The sequence below is a fragment of the Mustela erminea genome, chromosome 2, assembly GCF_009829155.1.
Source record: "Mustela erminea isolate mMusErm1 chromosome 2, mMusErm1.Pri, whole genome shotgun sequence".
In the NCBI taxonomy this organism is placed as follows: Eukaryota; Metazoa; Chordata; class Mammalia; order Carnivora; family Mustelidae; genus Mustela; species Mustela erminea.
In genome coordinates, this window is record NC_045615.1 from 60719179 (window position 1) to 60741923 (window position 22745).

Consider the following 22745-nt stretch of genomic DNA (forward strand, 5'->3'; position numbering starts at 1 on the left):
TAAAGAATGAGAGGGACCATGTCTATCCTTAATGGCTGGAACACAGTTAAGGATCACAATGAAGATTACAGTTACCAAACTCAGAACTACGGAATAAAAACTTACTGACTTTTCCAAGAACCTTTCTCCTTTAAGAATGACAGACCTCTATCTATAGACCACTAACTCACCAAGTACATTATTGACATTTATGCTGAGATTAAACCACCAAAGGGAGGAGTGCAGATTAAGACATACATATACCTTACAAGAGAAATCCTAAAGAGCCTTTCAAGTCAAAAAAATATTAAGTATTGTGCAAGATACAGTCTTACCCCAGGTTGTTTTACTGCGCTCTAATTCTGTGAAATTCTTAGATGGTATCCATAATTCTGAATATTCAATTATCCAGCATATACAGTTTCTTATCTACCCAGGATAGAAAGGAATTTTGCTGTATTCAAAATACCACTTTCTACCTAAAAATTTTCAAATTTTGTAAAAAACTAAGGAAGAATCAAGTATCAAAATAATAAAATAAAAACAGGTTTTCAGCAGCAACAGGAATAAGATCTTTGAGTAACACCACGGTAGAGCCAGTTAAATTAATTGGCTCTATAAGTATAAGTATAAGGAAGCTCTATGACAATGCTTTACATTCCTATGAAAGAAAACTAGAATAAGTGAAAAAATATGATAGGCCAGAGATGCTATATTCTAGAACCTGAGTACACGAACAGACACATAGCACATGTAACAAATTACTATTCATTGAATTGTTATGCCTTTCAAAAACAGTACAACTATGGCAATTCCAAGAAAGTACTACAATGTAATAAAATAAACAGAAGACTAAGTTAAATACAACTTGGTCAATGCTGAACCTTTAATCAAAAGCAAAATGTTTTAATTCTCAATACTTACAGGTCCCATAATTGTGGCTTGCCAATGAAACACTAGGGAAATACAAAACAAAACTGTTGTTATCTAAACACATACAAGTTTTTTGAAATTAGCCATTAAAATCTACTTGAGAGTTACTTACTATCATCCCCAACTGGACCTGCAGAACATTGTGCTGGAGGGTCACGGGCCAAATCACTAAGTTCCTACACCAAAACAGAAAATGATGGGTTATGTAACCATAATAAAAAAACGTAAGCAAACAAAGAAAGTCAACTGTTTATTTTCACCCCATTCTTTAAGGAACATACAATCAGTTCACATTAATATATTCTAGTAAAAGAGAGAAAGCGTAAGTAGCCAGTCCAGATCCTGGGACGTAGCAGGTATAAATATGAAAATTTTTGTTACACCAACAAAAGCTGTGCAAACCAAAAAAGTTCTATCAGATACTTTCATGGCTTAAGAACTTAAGACAAAGCAGTTCTCAATATTCTTAATACTCATGTTGTCTAATGAACTTCCCTGAAATCTCAGAGTTTCTACCATCTCAAATCCTGCTATTTCCAAACCACACTATCCACAGACCTCATTTTCCACTTGAAAAATCTCTCATGGGGCTAGGTAGGTATTCTTTTTTGTTTGATCTTAATCCTGCAACTCAACCATATCTTTTAGACAACGTTGAGTAAAATTACAACTCTGGAAGAACCTGAAATTTGCTCATAGTAAAAACATGCAGTTTCCAAAAGTCCACCCCACCTTGTATTTACAAATACATACTGAGCTCTTCCATATGACTTGTATGTAACACATATGGATAATGCAGTAAGAAAATAGTTGTTTCTTCACTGTTTTAAAATTTAAGACGATGTAACTTTATCTATATACATATATACTTATATATACATCTTTATAGGGATTTACAGACAGACACATGAGGTAATAGTGGGCTTCCAAAAAAAAAAAAAAAGGAATACACAATGCTGCAGGAAGATAACTAGAGCAAATATCTGCCTCTGTTAGACGGTCAAAATGCACTTTAGGAAATGGCCAATTGTTTGGGAGTGATCAATCTAGATTCACTCCATTAAAAAAAAAAAATCAATGAAAAATCAATGCAGAAGAATTGTCCTTGTGGTAATCATTTCACAAAATATCAGGACATTATGTTGTATACCTAAAACTAAAAACATTACAAGTCAATTATATTTCAATAAAACTGGGTGGGGTGGGGGGTTGCTCTGATATACTCGATCTTGTTTCTGAAAACTCATACCACATTTGCTTTTAAGATTATTCAAGAGCCAGACATCCCAAGATTCACAATTTCAGGATAATGGAAAACCAGATTAATTTCTGCTTGCCTTTTAAATATACCTTCACGTGTTCAGCATATGTAAAAATGGGAGAAAATTCACTTCAACCACTTTTGATCCTGATAATAGGAATTACAGAAACTCTTGACTAGAAATTAAACAAACGGTTAAAGAAACTATGTATGGTTTTGGCTTAAAAATAAAAACAAACACCCTTACAAAGTATCAAAATGATTCTGAACCACATTAAGTTTTTGAAAACTATTCCTTTTTTGAAAAAAATAGAAATGTAGGGGCGCCTGGGTGGTTCAGTGGGTTAAAGCCTCTGCCTTCGGCTCAGGTCATGATCCCAGGGTCCTGGAATTGAGCCCCCGCATCGGGCTCTGCTGGGCAGGGAGCCTGCTCTCCCCCACCCCCACCCCCGCCTTCCTCTGCCTACTTGTGATCTCTGTCAAAAAAAAAAAAAATGTACTTACAACTTGAATTGACTATTATGAAGCAATTTACTTTTTCATAGGCCAAATAAGTTTTCATATGGTATTTACTTACATCCCATAATCAGCCACTTTTATTATAATGGGAATCTAACACCATCTCAATGCATAAAAATTTTACTGTACATAAGGATTAAATAGTCTAGGCGCCTGGGTGGCTCAGTGGGTTAAAGCCTTTGCCTTCAGCTCAGGTCATGATCCCAGGGTCTTGGGATGGAGCCCCACATCGCCTGCTTCCTGCTCTCTCTCTGCCTGCCTCTCTGTCAAATAAATAAAATCTTAAAAAAACAAAATTTAAATAGTCTAGTTTAACTTATGTGAACAGACAATGCTCCCATATTCCAGAGCTTATATAACAAATTCTTTTGTTTAACTGGCCCATCAAAAAAAAAGATACCAAAAGTTAATTTATGGAGTTGAATTCCCTCTTTCCTTTAGAACATAAGGGTTCAAAACAAAAAATCCCTCCAAAAACCCCCCACAACTTACCTCTTCCAAGCTACCCCCCCTTTTTTCCACAAAGATTTATCTCCTAGTTTCTTACTGTGATCTATCCCAAATTATGTACTTGTTTAAACCTGAAAAGAAATCTGTTATTTTAAAATAAAAACCAATCTAATGTTGGTTGATCTACCAAAATACCCAAGAGACCCTGAAACAACTTCATTATAAATACAACTGCAGGAATCTATAAAGTTGATCTAGAAATGTAATTTGAAAATCACATTTTAATTATGAAGAATTTAAGAAAATATTTCTTATAGAAGAAACAAGTTTTTAGGCACAGTATTTATACATCATTAAGCCTTTATATGCTAGCATTATTACTCTACAGTGAAGGTCTAATTTCAGCTTTTCCCTCCCATAATTTCAGAATCTTATTCTCGGGGTGCCTGGTTGGCTCAGTGGGTTAAAGCCTCTGCCTTCGGTTCAGGTCATGATCCCAGGGTCCTGGGATCCAGCCCCGCATCGGGCTCTCTGCTCAGCTTCCTCCTCTCTCTCTGCCTACTCGTGATCTCTGTTTGTCAAATAAATAAATAAAATCTTAAAAAAAAGAAAAATCTTATTCTCAAATAATTTCAAAGTGCCTTATTTTTCAAGTTATCCATGACAAAGACACCTCTGAAGTAATAACCAGAGATCTAAAATTAGGCCAATTACTTTACGTACTATAAACTCTACTTTAAATGCAACACTGAAAAAATGACTTAACTTATTTTAAGGATCAAAACAGGTCTTTTAGGGGCACCTGGGTGGCTCAGTGGGTTAAGCCTCTGCCTTCAGCTCAGGTCATGATCTCAGGGTCTTGTGATCAAGCCCTGCATCGCAGAGAGCCCGATTCTCCCTCTCTGCCTGCCTCTCTGCCTACTTGTGATTTCTTTCTCTGTCAAATAAATAAAATCTTAAAACAAACAGGTCTTTTAAATCATGTACCAGCCCTCATCTCTAAGATAACAAGTAATTCTCATAACATTATTATGCCTATAGCATAAGCAAATGAGATTACAGAATAATACCTTAGCAAGGAAAAAATATGGGAGAAAGCATAGTTAACAAGTCATTTTAGACATTCATATACATATATATGTATATATATATGTATATATATGACATTTTGTCTACTCAATAAGTATCTTACCCCGCTTTCATGAAAATGTTTTTCCCTCCAAACTTGTGACTGTAGTGTTCGGTTAATGGTGGCTGACAATCACCTGTTACTCAGACAGGGCTAATCACAGAATTTTGTTACTTTGGCCTGTGATTAGCTCAAAGGGTTGCAAAGCAACCCAAGCCAGGACCTGACCTAATCAAGTCCATCCATCTCTGCCCGGTTCTTCAAACTGAAGCTGGAACACTTTTCCCTCTTCTAAATCAAAAGCTGTATGACTGTGACCTAGAGCTGTTGGCAGCCATGTGCCCTGAAATTACATGGTGAATCCAAAGAAAAAGAGATCACATTGAGCAGTGGAGATAATAAAAGCTGACTTGGCATATACACGTGCAATTTTAGTACCTGAGGTTATAGCTTGTTCTGGGTTCCTATAGCTATTTCCTTTGATTGTTAACCACTCCAGTTTTCCTTCTAATAAATCCAAAGGGGGAAAAACCCCAAGAGTGAGGAGACCCATTCTAAGGCAGAGAGCTACTGGGACCCACATAGACTTTACCCACTAAAGCACAATGTAATGCTCAAGTCTTGTTTTCTTGAAAAACATGTAAGGAAGAAAACTAAGTGAAGCAGTCTTAAAATTAAGCTAGAGGGAGCAGTCATGTGTCCTGTCTAGCAACTTTTAATCTAATCACAGAACCCAGAGGTTAATTTAAATTCATTTCTAAAATGAAAAGTGCAGTATCTGCTATTGAAGTTTCACTATCAAAACATTTATTCGCTTATAGGAAGACTGCATTTTTGGTATCCAGCAGGTTAGGTTTGAATAATACCAAGATAAAACATGAATGACTTTCCCAACAGACTGAGGTAATATAAAGTAAGCAAAATGCAGAAACAAAAAACTACATTTCAACAACTCAAGTGCTTAAAATAAAAGCATTCAAATACTTTGTAAATCTTAAAAAGGTAACCACTAACCTTGCGAGGGTTTAAAAGCAGTGACAACTGAGCTGGGTGTTGATGGAGAGGGATAAGCATTCCAAACAGAGAAACTCATTCAAAGTTGAGGGTGTGAAAGAACACAAGGCTGTAAAAATTTGCTTATAGTCTTACATACCAGAAACACAACAGGGTATAGGTAGAAAGTAACCCATGTGGCCAGAAAGGTTAACCATGGCTAGGAATCTTCCTTGGGTATGAATATGTCAGACTACCCCAAACGCAATGGGAAACAAACAGTTTTATTTTTGTTTTAAAGATTTACTTACTTGAGCGAGCAAGCACAGTGGGGGGGCCACGCAGAGGGCACCCTACATGGGGTTCAATCTCACCAACTCATGAGATCATGACCCAAGCTGAAACCAAGAGTCAGATGCTCAACTGAGCCACCCAGGTGCCCTGAACCATGGATAGTTTTTAAGCAAGAATAAGACAAATCAAATTTGGTTTTCACCATTTTTTTTATATGTATGGACAAATACTACATTAGGAGGGATTCTTTGAATTTAACTTACTAGGTCATATCCCCAAAGTACCCACAAATCTGTGTACCCAACCTGTTAGTTAAGCAAAGCTTAACATTTTTACTACTTCCATATTTTATTTTTTTTTTTTTATTTTTTTTTTTTAAAGATTTTATTTATTTATTTATTTGACAGGCAGAGATCACAAGGAGGCAGAGAGGCAGGCAGAGAGAGAGAGAGAGAGAGAGAGAGAGAGGGAAGCAGGCTCCCTGCTGAGCAGAGAACCCGATGCGGGACTCGATCCCAGGACCCTGAGATCATGACCTGAGCCGAAGGCAGCGGCTTAACCCACTGAGCCACCCAGGCGCCCCACTACTTCCATATTTTAAAAAAGAAAATGTTGCAGATATAATTCAGGATCCCTCACATAATCCTCAAATTCCATTTCCTTTCTCCCACAGTAGGTAACAGATTATCCCAAATTTGGCTTCCACTATTTCTCCACATTTTTACACTCTACTAGGTATGTATCTTTTCACACATAGCATTGCTTTGCAGGTTTTCAAATTTTAAGAGATAAAAAACTATGAATACATAGTTATACAAAGACCTATATCTACATATTTCTATATATGTCTACTATTCAGAACAGTGGCTCTTAACACTATTTATAATAAGGACTTCTAGGACCAATTTAACTACAGCTCTTCTATCCCCCCAAATACACACATACTTGCACAAAATTTTAATTTGTGGGGTTATCAAAGACCCATCCCCATTTTGTAGGAATCCCTAATACAAAGGACAGAGAAGTAGGTTAACTACATTAGGAAGCTATAGCAGTAATTCAGGTGAAAGAAGAACAGGAGAACTAAGTCACTGAGGATGATAAAAGATCTTAAATAACAAACATTTTATTTTTAAAACAATCTTATGGAAACAGGCCTTCTTTCTATTTTCCATCAGATCACCTTACTAGGGGAAAGAATGCATTCAAAGTGTAGGACATACTACTCTTTGGTGTCTCTACTAGACCACTTGAATATTAGAGGTCTAAGGATGGATTTCCAAATGGCTGCTTTTTCAAAAGGGTGTCCTTACATCAAAAATGTAGTTTAAAAATTTGATATGGCATTTGGAAAACTGAAAAAAAAATTTCAACTGTACCAACTCAAGTCTTTATTCTACTCAAGGTATATTTATTGGACTTAAGATAAATTTTCAATGAAGCATCTACTCAAAGATTATTCAAAAGTAATTTTGTCTTTGGTTTTAACTTTACGAAATGACTTTAAACCTGAAATTTTCATAGGCTTTAGGGACAAAAACAGTTTGTAAAATTATATGAAGAACTGAAACCATTAGCTCTTTGCTTCCTAGCAGGGAGGGACAGTGGCAAGGACCAAAGAGAACAGCTCACCTAATAGCACCTATAAAGGGTTCATACTGTTGACCACCCCTTTCCCCAAGAACGGCATTACTAAGGTTGTCTCTTGGCCAACTATTAAGACCACTAAAATAGCAAAGAGGCTGGCAGGGAGACTGGCACACACTAGGAGTGGCTAACGGCTCCACTCACAGTGAATAAACACTAAAGCTGACCAAGGACATACAAGGACATAAAGAAAAATAAAACCTCACCAAAGTTAGACATCTCTTTGCCATGGTGTGTTCTTCTGGAGGGTATTTTCCTTTTGGATCATCTTCCTATGAACTGCTTCTCCTAAAACCTTCCTGTAAAACACCTGGCTATCATGAGAATCCAAGCCTCTTCTCACTTAGAAATACGCTTCTCCTTCCCATTTAAAAGCCTAAACAGACTCATAAGGAGTCAAGCAAATCTCTCTGTAAGGAAACCAAAAGGTACAGCTTAAGCTACTGAGCATTCTCATCTGGAGGTATGTAATTAAACAGTAAAGAGTCTGACCATTCCTTTTCTGGGACTCATAAGAGAAAGCCTACAGTTTATCTTGGGAAAGATCTTTGCTTTGATCATTTTAGCACACAGTATCTCTTTGACAGTTGACTGTTAGAAGCAAATCATGAAAAGGCTGAGACACTTGCTTAGAAGTCTAAACACACTGCTAAATATTTGCTTCTTGCTTCTCTCATTACATGTTACTCATTTCAAAGAAGTGAAAGGACGGACATAGACTATGAAGAACAGGAAACCAAGGTATTAAACACAAAGGTATCAGAAGTGATAGAGACATAAAAAATGGTCTCTGCCTTTAAAGAACTTGTAAATTGGAAATGTAAGAACTATTTATGAATGATGAAGCTATACAGCAGCCATTTCAGATCAGTGTCCAGTAAGTTAATACCCCCAGGAGTAACTGTTTAAGCATTCTGCTAATCGTTCTTCCAATGATAGCCTCTACTTATGTTAGATTAACATAACCAAAGTCAGCATTTATGAAAACAAAGATGATTGCTATGGTAACACCAAGTTCACAGGTTCCATCCTTGAGTAATTAGCACCACCAAGTTCACAACCATTTGTCATCCCATACTCCACCATTCATCTTGAACACTATCACACAAAGGTCAGAATAATAGTAGTATCATAAATACAATTCCCATCATCACTTTTGGGAAAACTGAGAAGTTCATGCCATTACCGAAAGGTAATTTCTTGTATTAAAGAGTCCACTTCTTTAAAAACTTCTGACTTAAAGACAAGATGTGTGTAACTATGTGAATCAGTGCCATACAGACGGTCCTGCCTCTTAAAACCTATACTGAGCAACAGAAACTACTACCTTGGGGGCTAGATGAGATGAGGCCATGAGGTGGAAGGCAAGAAGAGAGCCTTTACAAGAAATTCTGAGGTAAGAATCACCCTCAAGGAGCCTTTACAACCTAGCAAAATATAAAGGTACATACTCAGACCAATGTCAGGATGAAATACAGTATAATTAATTGCCTAATTAGGCAGATGAGAACTGCTCTAATTGTTCTTATAAAGATCAGGTTTATCATGAAGTAGAAATTTGTATTAGATTTAATGCTCTGAAATTTTTACATACCATGTGTAGACACAAATGGTAAGGAAGGAAACAGCATACATTTCAGAAATGTATCCTTACCATAAGTTACTTAACAAGGAAGCTTAGCAAAATATTTTGGGATCTGAACAATTTCATGGAGCTATAGACTCAAAATAAGAAGGAATAGTCACTTTAAAATCATTACAGCTTGGAATTTAGAATTTGAGAAATACTTAAAATTTCTTTTACCTTAAGGATTAACAGGTAGGTAGGTGCTACAAACCATGTCTCATTGTATCACTGACACTACATTAATTTCCTGTTTAGTTGTAATTACAGGTTAGACAATGTGCTAGTTTGCCTAATTAGACAAGATACAAAGAATGGGTTGAATAATACTACAATTTTCTTTCTTTAAATCACCACTTAAGTCACTTAAAATTATTCAAAGCTATTTTTCTGTAAGCACTATCTAAATGAGCAAAACAGCCAAATTTAGGTTCTCAGCTTTGATATATAAAAACATACAAGACATTTCATAGACATAAAAAACAAAATTAACAACAGTCCAGTGGTGGAACACATCCAATTATAAATTAGCTTTGAAATGCTAACAAGACTAAGATGAATGTGAACAAGTACTCCATTCTAAAAATGAACCAGTAACCAAGTACTGATTCACAACTGAAACCTACAAGGCCAAATATGACATATCCAGCAATGAAAAGTTGAAGGCCTGAATGAAACAAGATTATGTTGAAGGTATCTTAGAGATAAAAATCAGATGTAAGGGAGAGTATAAAACACTTCATTGAATTTTTCCCTTCCCCTAAGGCAGAGGGTAGTTTTGAGACTCTTACATACCAAGGTTAACTTGGCTAATAAGTTATTCAGTAAATTCATCTGTTCTGAATTACACCATTCAATTTTCAAATAAGATCGCTATTGTAGCAAAACCAAAAAGAATACAAAATTTTCCATTTAAATAATGAAAATCCTTTAACTTTGCTTATTTCAAAATTTTGACACTGAGAATTAACTAGTTAGAAAAACCACCCTGAGATGACAAAACATAGTATAAGTAAAATATTGAGATAAACTATCTTTAATAATAATGGGTAAATCTGATATATGAATAGCCCTTTCTTTTCAACAGGTGTTTCTCATACTTGATTTATGTTCTTAAAAGAAGTTGCACAAGGTGACAAACACCTATTCGTGTGTTTATATGCTTGTTTCTTCCACTCAAAGCAGAGACTCTCATGGGTAATGACAAGGCTTCCTCATTTTTCTTTATCTCTTGGGACTAGACTACTGTGCCAAACAGTAAAACCTCAGTAAGTATTGATTAAATGATTATTGCTAAGTCTGTGGATCTTAACCAGAGGAAGGCCGCAGAATCATCTGGGTAATTTCAAAATTATGCCTGATCCCAGAGAAAATGATTCCATAAATATGCTTAGTTCCCATATACCATATTCTTTAAGATCTCTGCTCAATATCCTGATATATAAATGCAACTCATGTCAAAACCCACAAACCGTAACATATTCTACAGAAGGCCAAACCCAATCTAAGACTTGAGATTTCAACCTGAAAACTTTCACGACAGTGGTAGGAACCTAGTATCTTCTTTACTAGAAAGGGATCATTATAGTCCAAAGAATTTGGAAAATCTTCAAGAATTGACTGTACCTTAAGACTAACAAGGGGTACTGAATCCTTAAGTAACGTATAACCTAACAACACATACCTTTGTAAGTAGTTTTCCTCTAGTGCTAGTAAGAGTATTCAACTTTGTATTCGTAGGAGTAATGACAACCAGAGTAACTGCAGATAAGCAGGATGATCAAAGCAATGTCAAAGTCACTCTTAATAAAATTAACACCAAGGTCACCATCAGCATCCATGAGTCACACAACCGTCCCACAAATTTAGCTAGCTACAGAAGCACCTTGGGGATCTTAAAGAGACACCTGCAAAACCATGTATCTGGCCTATAGGCTCTTTGGAGACAAGTGTATTTTAAGATACCCCTAACAATTAGTTGGCACATGGTAGTTTCCATAGTCCTTGAAGAGACTAATCAAAAAGGAACTCACTCCTGTTTTCAAAACTTAGTAGTGAACAGCTTAGTTCACAAATTAGCTATTACCTGGGTGTAAGAGTCAAGTCAAATCCCAATTATTTAAATGTGGCCTGGGAGAAGAGAACAGCTTATTCCAGGTAGCAAGACCAAATAATACAAATAACATTCACTGGATAAGACAGAAATTGAAATGGTTTGAAATAGCAGAACAGCATGAAGTTTAAGAGCTTAAGCTCCCGAGGCAGACTATCTGATCTGAATCTCAGTCTCTTCTTACTAACTGTGCGACTGGATAAGGAACTTAACCTCTCTGTGCCTTTTCTTTAGATATCACTGAGTAATAAAGTGCCTCTATCTCAAGAGAATTTTGAGGATTAAATGAACTGATTCTTATAAAGGGCTTATGAACAGTGCTGGGTATATAGTAAAGGGTAAGTCCTAGCTACTATTAGCAGTACAATAATGCACAAGAAAACCTTTTTGATTACCAAAAACCTTAAGGATGATGATGTAACAGTTAAGACACATTGTGGAGCCACACTGTCCAGGTTCTGATCCCAGTTCTGCCTTTCAGTGCCTCAGGTTTCTAATCTCGAAATGGGGATAACAATTTTAACTACTTCCTGGAGTTGTTGTAATATTAAATGAGTTAATGCTGGTGTCTCAAATAGTTCTGACACATTGCAAACACTCAAAACATTATTCTTCTAGGCTCGGCTCACATATTTTATGTAGTTCTTCCTAAACGTCCTAAAACACAAGCACTGTAGTTACTTTAATAGCAGTAGTAAAATTGTCTGTGGTCCTCAACCACTAATCAACTTGGGAGTTCCCATTTTTGATTCTTGTTGTTTAATAAACAGCCCTGTAAAACCATACTACAGCTTATTAAATAAATAACACAGAAGAAAACCAAGTTAAGATTATATGATAAGGCTGCCTGGTCTAAGAAATACTCAAAATATTGTAATGTAGCTTTAGAAAAAACAAATCCAAAGGCTGATCAAATAAACTATTAATGGCTAAAAATATCCTAACGCTACCATTTCAATAAAGTATCAACAAGGAATACAGATATCTTAATATTTGGAACTTGGGGGCTTCAGACAGTAAATTCAAAATAAACAGGTAGGGGCACCTGGGTGGCTCAGTGGGTTAAGCCTCTGCCTTCGGCTCCAGTCATGATCTCACGGTCCTGGAATCGAGCCCCGCATCCGGGTCTCTGCTCATCAGGGAGCCTACTTCCTCCCCCCTTCCTCTGCCTGCCTCTCTGCGTACTTGTGATCTCTGTCAAATAAATAAATAAAATCTTAAAAAAACAAAACAAAAAAACAAAAACCCAAACAGGTCCATGACAGAAGAAATACCACACTAACATCAATGCCTACTTGACCTTGTATTTCTAGAACACAGGACCCTAAAAGAGCCACCTCCCATTAACTATCTACTCACTGAAATTCTTTGGATCTTGGATCTTTTCCCCTCCAAGTTTCATCATGTGATTCTGATATTAACAGCTAAGCATCAAGCCATAAGCCTTTCAAAAACTTTGTATAGGTTGAATGAACCGTCCCACATAAACACTGTTTCTCCCAATTTGTAAAGTATTATGTCTAGTTTCTGTATTACACATACCTTCAAAATATTTCCAACAGAAGTCAATCTGGTACTAATGAAAACAACTAAATCAAGAAAGTTCTTTAAAGTCTCTGAAGATTAAAAATAGTGATATAAAATAGCAGTAATAATAATCTGAGTGCCATGTGCCAGGGGCATATTCAAAGCCACACGTCAACCTCTTTAATCCTAAAATAAACAAAATCTAGAAACCTAAACCCGTTTTTGCTCATTGCCGCATCCCCAGAGTCTAGAACATACTAGGCACTCAACTACTGTTCGTACATAACAAGTATTTGTTTCATAGAAGCACACAAATAATTTGCCCACTCCTAGAACTCTAAGTGGAACATTTCTACCCCAAAGTTCACATTCTTAACTATTATATTGCCTCTCTAGAGCTTTTAAATCATTAAGTGGTGTCACAGCAGCTGGGTATCACCTATAAAAGAAAAAAAAAATAAATGAGACCTTCCTTTGAAGTGTGCTGTTCCACACGCATAAAAAGCTATGGATTTGAGATTACTCCACATCTTAGTTTCCTGAACTAATTCTCATATATAAAAAAGATTTTGATCTGTACTAAATGTTATATTCCTTATATTAACTATGCTGTAAAATAGGACTATGCTTCTCCAATAGTACTGCTGGCCTCAGAAGTGGTCAGAGATGTTTAATCTAATCCTTTTGACTTAAAATCTTAACTCTTAAAAATATGTACCTCTCCTTTTCCATTCTCTCAAAAACAAAGATTTTTTATATTTCACATAAACGCACAATGACAAAGCAATGATGAACTAAAATCAAAATTCAAGATTTCAGCCTCAATACATTGCCTGAAGATCTGCATTCAAATGCTCTATCCCTGAGCTATACCCCCCATCGCCTGAAGATCTGAACCATCATCTTTCATAATACCAGTTTGGTCAAATACACTCCAAAGTTACAGGTATTAAATAAAATTAGGCAGCATCAGGTCTACTTACTAAAGCCAAGTCTTTACCATTCCTTCCACGTAGAACCCCTTTTTAAAAAGTAATCCATCCAAGCCAAAGTTTCTAACTCACAACATCCTCTGTCTCCTAGTTTTAGTAAGGCCGAATTTATTCCATGACATTTTTTTCAAGTTAGCTGTAAATACTCCACCCTCCTCGATTGTGCAAGAACCAAACACACCACACATACACAAGTTACAAAAAAGGGAAATACAGTCTCAGAGTTTGAATATAAAGTCTCCAGCATGACGTCTTAAGAGCGGCATACAATCTGATGTCAAAGTTAACATTTAACAAAGAACTTTATTTCATATTATTACGAAAGGAGATGCCGGAAAAAGCCTGAACCAGTTAAAGCAGCCGCCATCTTAAAATGCGGGATAGAAGTTAGAGCAAGAAAATGAGACTAAACCACCGGAGGTGGAGGTTCCGCTCACCCCCCTCCTACTTCGAGCCTCGAAAAATCCCATTTTTTCAACTTCTATCGATAGTTCAGTATCAAACCACGTTTTAAGTAGCGAAACAATCTTCTCGGAGGGTGTTATTAAATAAGATGAGGCAAAAATAGGTACACTGAACCTCCCCTTACTGCCATCACACCCCTAGTCCTTCCTCCCCCCAAAAGAAGGGAGCTTCCAGAAGCCTTTTACATCAGTTCCCAGTGTCCCTCTGATAAATACTTTCGGGTGATAAGTCTCAACTACAAAACATAGGAAGTGGTAACATAGTGTCAGCCCATCTCCTCCCAACCCCACTTTTTCTTGTGTAACCTGCCCAGAGTCGATGAAGTTTGACTAGGCTCAGTGACTACTCTTCCGCCACTAAGAGACTTCTACACCGACCCCCCAACTAAGTTCGCGACCCGACAAATTTCAATGATCTTCTCCCCTATGAATTTGCCATGGTTCTTCCCCCTACAAAACCCAAGAGCCTTGCTCTTACAACTGAAGTTTTTAAGCACCGAGAACAGAGAGCGCCATGACATTTGCTGGAGCGTTCTCCACAAATTTGACCCTCAAACAAGACTAAATCTTCTTTCAGAAGCAGAACCAAACCGCCTGAAACCACTCTCCCCCACCCCTAATTTGAACCGATTCCAGTGAAACACACTCAAGATAACATCTCACTTGCCACAAGTGTTCTGTTGCTAGCTTTAAGCATCATTTCTTTAAAGTACATCTGCGTTTCCCATCCCCCAACAGAAGTGACCCAAGGAGAGACGTTTTCATAATTATACTTCCTCCCCACCCCCACGCTTTCCTCCGAAACTGAGCCTTGCATTCCTCCCACGACCCCATTCCCAGCCCCACGGATTACCTTATTAATCCGTTTCAGCGCCATAGTCTGTGCTTTTCGTCTGGCTCCTCACTCTCTTGGTGTGTGCTCAAAGGTCCGGCCAAAACTCTTGATTATCCGGGCGGCAGGGAAGGATTGTCTCTTCGTCTCACACCGGCTCTGCCAGACACAGGCGCCTTTTGCAAAAACGGAGCAGATCAGCACTCGCACAGGCCCCGGAGAGACCCTGATGAATCCAGGTCCCTTAAAACGGTCGCGCTCCGGGGTGGGTGGGGTGGCGTGGCAAAGCCACCAACAGCCTCTATGCCGTGCTTCGGCCCGAAGAGGAGGCAAGGGTGACGGGAAGAGCGGAGGGGCGGCTACAAGTTTGACTTCCCGGCCTCTCGAAAGGAAGAGACCCGGGTGGGAGAGGAAGAGGCGTAGGAGAAAGGGGTGGGTGCGGGGCAGGGTCCGGAGCCCAGCAGAGGAGGAGCCGGGGCCTAGTCGGCGCTATGCCGGCGTCACTAGGGCAAAGAAAGGCTGGGGGGGGGGAGGGGGAAACAGGAGACTCCGGACTGACGCCGGGCTTCTTTCGGTTTCTGCTCAAAGGTGCGGCCAGTAAGGGGAAGGAAATAATAGAGAAGAGACTTGATATATGTTGCTGTCCCCGCAACTAGAGCTATTCTGTGTCGGTCCCTGACGCCACCGTACACTCCGCCTTCCAGCGCGCTCCCGCACGCGCCCGCCCAGCCACCGCCACCACGCGCCCGTGCTGCCCCTGAGGCTCCGGCTTAGGCGCGAGGACGCGCCCATTCCCCCACCCCCTCAAACAGGAGAGGCCCTGGCTTCCCCAGCCTTCCCACCCCACCCCACCCAACAGGCTGGTCACTCAAGCCACCCCAGGCCTGTGTTTCCCCTCTTACCCGGCCGGCCAGTGGGCCGGCCCCCCTTCCCTTCCCCTAGCCGTCCACACCCACGCGTACAGAGGGGCCGGGGCCTCCCTCAAGCTGCGGCCTCGGCCTCCTCCCCGCGCGGCAGCTGGTGCCTCCCCGGCCCTACGGGGCTCACGCGCACGACACAGCCACAAGATGTCCGCTCTGACGGAACTACTGCCAGCTGCCACGCTCCGCCCCTCCCCCCTCCTCCTGCCTCTTCACCGCCGCGTATCAGTCCGCCAACGCCGCCGTCGCGAGCACAGGACGAATCTAAGGGTGAAGGGGGACGGTTTACTTCCTACGTCCAGGGCCGAGGTTATCCGTGCTACCCCCTTTTCCTCCTTTTCGGAACAGCACCTTCTTACTAAACAGATCGGAGATTGGACTGGGAGGGCGGGGGCTGGAGGCGGGTCATGGGCTTGGGGGGGAAGGGTGGACGAGCGGCGGAAACCCTCAGCCTCAGAGAAGCATCGAGAACCGGAAGGAGACCATGGGAGGAAGGTAATGGAAGCGGCAGCTGCGCGGTGGAGACCCACGCCCCTCCCAGCAGCGTCCCCCAATTTCCTCACTTGGTATTGAGGCGACGGATCTCGCGAGAACCTCGTGGCTGGCTAACAGGAGCTATAACTCCGCAATGACTTAAGGGCAGTTTTGTGCGCTCTTCCGGGTGGGGGCCCGCCCACAAATCCACAAATTCTCGCGAGATGCAGTAGGAACCGGCTCGAGTTGGGGCGGGCCGTGTCCTGGAAGCACCGCCCCTAAATGGTCATGCTGATGGGAGGGAGAGGAAATGGAATTCCCCCGACGGGTTAGAGCGCGCGCCGACACATCGGTCTTTCACGCGCCCAATCAGGAATGTGCGGTGGGCGGTACCACGGTCTAATTACTAGATACCTTTAGTCCTGCTTGATGCGGACTTTTGAAGCTTTCGGTGAAGCAGGTGAGCGGTATTTACTCGCTTGCCTGTGTGGGCTGGTTAACCAGTAGGAGGAGGCACCTTTCGAAATGGAAACAGTCATTTTAAGTAGAACCTGGTGGACCGCTGATCAGCGCTCTCACGTGCCAAAATGTAGCGCGTTTCTGACCTAGAAGGTCAGTACTGAAAGAAGTGGGCCCATGCAGCCCTTCCCAGAATTACAGCAGGCTGGAAATCAAATGCAACTATGAATTAACATAAAGGATGGGGAGATAGGGGTGGGGTATTTATTTGCCTCTCACGGTCCGCCAAGATTGAGGTACGGGCATAGACTAAATATATTTTTCTTCTTTTTGTTCTGTTCCATTTTCTAGATCCACAAAATTGGCAAAACTTAAGAGATCAGAGTTTGGGGTCTCAACTGAAATAAGGGGGGGGGCAGAAATAGAAAGATAGAATTGGCCTGTTTTAATCTTCCCGGTGTAAAATACGGAGATGGTGGTTTTGCTCTCTAGTGTATCCTTCAGGCAAAGGGTAGTAGGACATTCAGGAATAAAGAACGGCAATAAAGAAATGAATAAATGGGATAAAGGTAAGTGCTGACTTGTTTAAAGCACTTGTACAGTGCTGACTTTTCTAACATTCCTTTCTAACCTAACGAAGTGGATATTTAAAAGAATTAAATAGAAATATAAGCTTGTTTTTAAAATATACATTAAAAGAAAAGCAGCAAGTTCTTTCTTGTTAAAATAAAGTATTACCTAATAACTGAAATAGGCCTGTGATGAATGGGCTAATGTATACTGTTTCAGTGACCAGAATGAGTGTCATAGAGCAATTAGTGAAACAGTGCTGCTCAAACTAGTGTGTCTTTGAATCACCTAAGGATTTTGTTCAGCATGCAGATTTTGATTTAGTAAGCCTTGGTGGAGCATGAGATTCTACAGTTTTAACAAACTCCCAAGTTCTGCATATTATTTTGGTCAGAAGACAATCCTGTGAGTAGCAGAGCACTAAAGTGCTCATCACATAGCCTATTTCCCGTCTTCCAAAATAATCTCTTTTCTCTGTTTTAACCAGCCTAATATAGTAGAAACACAGAATTAGGCAGTTGGGGTGGAGAGTGAAATCCAGGTTTGAGTTCTTGCTCTATGCCCATTTGTGTGATACTGTGTGGTTACTTACTATCCTAGTTTCTTCCAACATTTGAATTATACATAATAATAGCTGTCGTTTTTCACAGGGTTATGGTATGGTTCAGATGTCATAAAATAATTGAAAGGGTGCTGTAGACTACAGTGGTGTATAAACCTAAGTTATTAACATAATCAGTCAGACATTAACTGGCCATAATGTGATACATGTGTAAGAATAATCATAAATATAGGTAATGTTTATGCAACACCTGTCATTTGTCAGGTACTGTGCTTATTAATCTCCTTTTACAAATAAAGAAACTGATGCAAGGGAGATTGTTACTAATCCCAGGATCACATAGCTAATAAGTGGTAGAAGTAGAATTTGAACCCATGCAGTTAACTTCAGGGTATTTAACGAGTGGAGTTTCATATTGTCTTTTAATTTAGAAAGTAGGAGAGTAGGATGTTTTATATTTCTACTTATAATGTCCTCTGAATCTAGTTTTGTTGACTTATTCCTCTGTTTTGTTATTTCAGAACCCAAGGTTGCAAGAGTGGTAGGAAACATTCCTACCTACCCAAAGGCAACTCACAATATCCAGGAGTTCATAAAGAAAAATCCCAGATAAGCCAATTTGTATTACCCTAATCTAAACAGTCTTTCAGTATGAAAGTTCCATATAATGGAACATGTTAATGCTCTTAATTAACAAAGCACAGCAGACTGGGACAAATTTGAGGTCAGAGTTCTTAACTTTTGTGCGACAGACCACGCTGGCAGTCTGGTGTAGCCATGGACTCTTCTAAGAATAATGTTTCTAAATGTTTAAAATAAAATTCATAGCAATGGTAATAATATGATATAAAGTATCTCATTCCTAGTGGTGATACAGACATAGGTATAGCTGTTTGTTGCTTACATTCAAAATTGAAGACAATGGTAAATTTCAGTTAGAGATTAGTAAAAATAAAGATGTTTTTTTTCTCCTCCATCAAAGTCCACATACTCCCTGGATTCTATCCAAGAACTTCATGATAAAAACTTTTTGGTAAAGTCTAGTGGGCTTACTCTTCTTAGTGAGCCTTGAGGGGATTGTAAAATTTTAACATGCAGTTATAATTTATATTCATAACAGTAGTGATTAATTTAAAAAAGCTTAATTACTACCAATATACTCATTAAGAGTGCATGGAAGTACATACTAGTTTTAGGAAATAGTTTTATTTCATTTGTTGATTTTTTTAAAAAAACTAAACCTATAAATATATCCTATAGAAGACTTTCCTGTCCAGATAACTTATTCCCCAAGCATTCTGGTAGGTTTTACTATGTCATTCTTACTTATCACATACCTTTGCAAATACAATGTGGTAGAAGAAGTAAAATGAAAATAATAGCCAAAGATTAAATTAAAATACTGTATAAATTTTTTAATGAGTGTTAATCATTATTTTTTGAAGTACTATGAATGGGGTCTTTTAATTCATTATCTTATAAAATCTCTTTTATATAGATGAAACACTCAAGGTCTTAAAATTATTAACTAATTGTCAGGATTTAAACCTAGGCAGTCCGACCTCAAATCTCACACTCAACTAGTAAGCTATTTGATTATTTTTTAGTCCTTTGATTATTAGTGAATATTAATTTGCCCAATAGTGCAAAAAGTACATATTTGCTGTCTCAAGTTCTTATGCATTTCTTAGTATTCCAAGTAAAATTCCACCCAGTGACTGAAAGGAATTTTGTAAACTTTTCCTTTGCAGCAGTATTGCTTATGGTATCCAACACCACCTTTAAATAAGTGGGTGACCGTTTGGGGCTGGACAATTGTTATGCAGAGGTTCTTGTTGCAATAAAGTTTTGCTTAGAAAAATCCACTTATGCCTTTGCCTGCCCTACAGACATACTTTCTCATCTGAAATCAAGACTTTGTTTTATAACGGTGCCACTATATTTTTATGTCGGCCACTGTCAAGATTGTATACAAGAAATAATGATATACAAATAAATGTTAATATATGAAAGTCTAGATTATATATGCTGGAGACAAGTCGTTGTGTAATCCCCAATTTTTATTTGGCAATGAAGTGAATTTATTGGTTGATTAGATTTCCTGTTTATTTTTTTTTCTTGTAGTTACATTAGCAAACTTAACAATGTTACTCAGTTTTGTTAGGGGTAAAAATAAAAGGAACATACATGGCTTAGAAGCATTTTGATGCTTTAGAGCAGCCTAGGATTAGCTGAAAATTTAAAACCTATTTACAAATCTAGTGTTAGAACTCCTTTTACAATTGCAAATAAAGTTAAAAGTGACTTTCATTCATTTGACTTTTTGAATTACAGTAGTTGAAACGTCTGTATCTGATGAAAAGGAAAGATTTTTTTATTTTACAGTCTTATAAAGGGCTAAAAAGGTTTTATATATGAAAGAAACATTGACATTCAAAAATTAATATAAATACAAAAATGTTGAAAAGGTGAGCTTTAAAAAATCCTTAGTGAATATTGAAGTCTCAAAAACTTCCTAATTGTGGTAGATCAGATCTTGCGTGAATTGACATAAAACGCAAGAAAAATATAAAGGTTCAACAAAATTAGTATAAAAGTGGCAGTGAAGTAAGTAATAACTAATGAAATTTGTCAAAGTCCTAATGTTATATGAACATATCAGCAAAGCCACATAATTATGAAAACCTGAGTACCAGGCTTAATTAAAATGTACTTTTGAATAAATACAGTTAACATTGATACATATACTTAGGTTTATTGAGTCTGTTTTCAGACCTTTGTAACTTTGTCATGGAATTTTATAACTTGCTAAGGATACTGGCTCTAATACACTGTATGCCATTTTATTAGTTTAATTAAATTGTAAGTGCTGTGGTCCAGATTTTATATTTGAATCTGTGCTTACATATGCTGCTTGGAATAGGTAATTTAGAACCCAAGTCAACCAAGTGTTATTTCATATTTGCATAAAAATTAAATTATCCCTTCTCTGTACTTCACCAGTTCAGGTCTCATTTTATGATCAAGACAAGTTAATGTGGTTTAGGGACCTACTTTATTTTTGCTTTGAACATCATTTGACCTTAAATAAAGGTGGTTTTTGGTACATAATGAGCTAGGCACAAATGTTGGGCTAAAAATAAATTTGAGCATTTTCACATAAAAACTTGTAAACATGACTATTCAGAGTAATATTAATCATAATAGCTAAGATGTGGAAAGAACTAAATGTCCATCAGCTGATAAATGGATAAATAAAATGTGGTATACCTGTATGATGGAATAATATTTATTAGAAAGAATAAAGTACCAGTATATGTATCTTGTAGCTTGAAAATGCTCTGCTAAGTGAAAAAACCCACACACAAAGGCCACATGGGTTTTTTTTGTTTTTGTTTTTGTTTTTTTAAGATTTTACTTATTTGACAGAGAGAAATCACAAGTAGGCAGAGAGGCAGGCAGAGAGAGATAGGGGAGGAAGCAGGCTCCCTGCAGAGCAGAGAGCCTGATGTGGGGCTCGATCCCAGGAGCCTGGGATCATGACCTGAGCCGAAGGCAGAGGCTTTAACCCACTGAGCCACCCGGGCGCCACAAGGCCACATGTTTTATTCCATTTATAGGAAATGGCTAGAATAGGCAAATCCATTGAGACAGAAAGGAGATGACTGGCTGCCAGGGACTAGCTAGCAGTGGGGAGAATGGGAGTGATTGCTAAAGGAGTATGGGGTCTTTTGGGGGGAGATGATGAAATATGCTAAAAGTAGGTAATGGTGATGGTTGCAGAGCTCTACAGATACAGTAAAACCCCCTGAATTGTACACTTAGAAAGAATTTTGTGGTATGTGAAATACCTCAGAGTCTAAAAAAAAAAAAGTTAATTAGAACCAAATGTGAAATAAACCTGAAGCTTATTACTGAATATTTTCAGTATCTCAACAATCTCAGATTACTGATGATAAATGAGATACGATATCTTTGTAAAATGAAAAATTAACAGCCAATAGTAGGTTTTTCCTTCATTACAAGCAGTATAATCCAGATTAGATTTTAATACGATAATAACCTTTGCTATCAATTAGTTTTTAATTTGGGGTATTTTCACCAATCTTAATGAATAAAACAGTGATTAAAATTAACTTTAAGTAGGGGCGCCTGGGTGGCTCAGTGGGTTAAGCCGCTGCCTTCGGCTCAGGTCATGATCTCAGGGTCCTGGGATCGAGTCCCGCATCGGGCTCTCTGCTCAGCAGGGAGCCTGCTTCCTTCTCTCTCTCTCTGCCTGCCTCTCAGTGTACTTGTAATTTCTCTCTGTCAAATAAATAAATAAAATCTTAAAAAAAAAATTAACTTTAAGTAGCATTGTATTTCCTTGAAAATAGAAGTTCGTAATTATGGCTGGAAATAGAATATATCCAATTACAAATTGTCTAAATAGATTAAAAAAACCTTTTCTTTTAAAATTTCAGATGAAGTCAAGTTAGGTTGAAAATCATGGATAAATCATCTAGATATAAGGATTTTGAGGATTAGATAGTGTCAAATGAGAAAACCAATTTAGTAACGAGTTCAATGTCCTTTATTGGGGCAGGTGAGGGGGATGAGCCTGGTGGTTGGTATTGTAGAGGGCAGGTATTGCATGGAGCAGTGGATGTGGTGCACAAACAATGGATTTGGGAACTGAAAAAAATAAAATTAAATTAAAAAAAAAGTTTGATGTCCTTTATTGAATGTTAACAATCTGTGGATTGGGGGAGCAGACTACCTAACGAACAGCAGAACATTCAGGGGATTTTGGGAAGGAACCATTGTACAGAGCATAAGAAGCAGTAAGATGGTAGCAGCATGATTGGCTAGGAGGCCAGGGATTTCCTTGTAAGGCTAACAGTTCCTGTTTTCTAGGGTAAGGTATGCTAGCTAAAGCGGAGTTGAAGGACTGTGGTTGGTGTGTGCTGTTTCCCTGGCAGGTGTTTTCTGTAAGCTCCAGCAAATATTCATTTAGATTTGTG

General features: G+C 38.4%; 1 protein-coding gene and 1 long non-coding RNA gene across 9 annotated transcripts in view; one reads left to right on the forward strand and one right to left on the reverse strand.

Annotated features, from left to right (window-relative positions):
- The window catches only part of UBE2D3 (ubiquitin conjugating enzyme E2 D3), a 29555-nt gene extending 13212 nt beyond the window's left edge, over positions 1-16343 (reverse strand). Inside the window, exons 1-4 of one of the 8 annotated variants that reach the window (XM_032333039.1) lie at positions 16241-16343; positions 14779-14933; positions 1025-1088; positions 904-956 (exon numbers count right to left, since the gene is read on the reverse strand). In XM_032333039.1, the coding sequence (XP_032188930.1) occupies positions 904-956; positions 1025-1088; positions 14779-14802 (141 nt within the window). In that variant the 5' untranslated portion in view covers positions 14803-14933; positions 16241-16343. Of the gene's footprint in view, positions 1-903; positions 957-1024; positions 1089-7411; positions 8699-14778; positions 14934-15719; positions 15849-15966; positions 16142-16240 lie in introns of those variants that run through there. The other 7 variants (XM_032333042.1, XM_032333038.1, XM_032333037.1 and 4 more) reach the window with 7 other exon arrangements.
- A 71-nt stretch (positions 16344-16414) lies between these two features.
- On the forward strand, positions 16415-19149 carry LOC116584541. The gene is made up of 2 exons (XR_004283222.1): positions 16415-17179; positions 18264-19149. It is a non-coding gene; the product is annotated as an uncharacterized LOC116584541 (long non-coding RNA).
- Positions 19150-22745: the final 3596 nt, after the last annotated feature.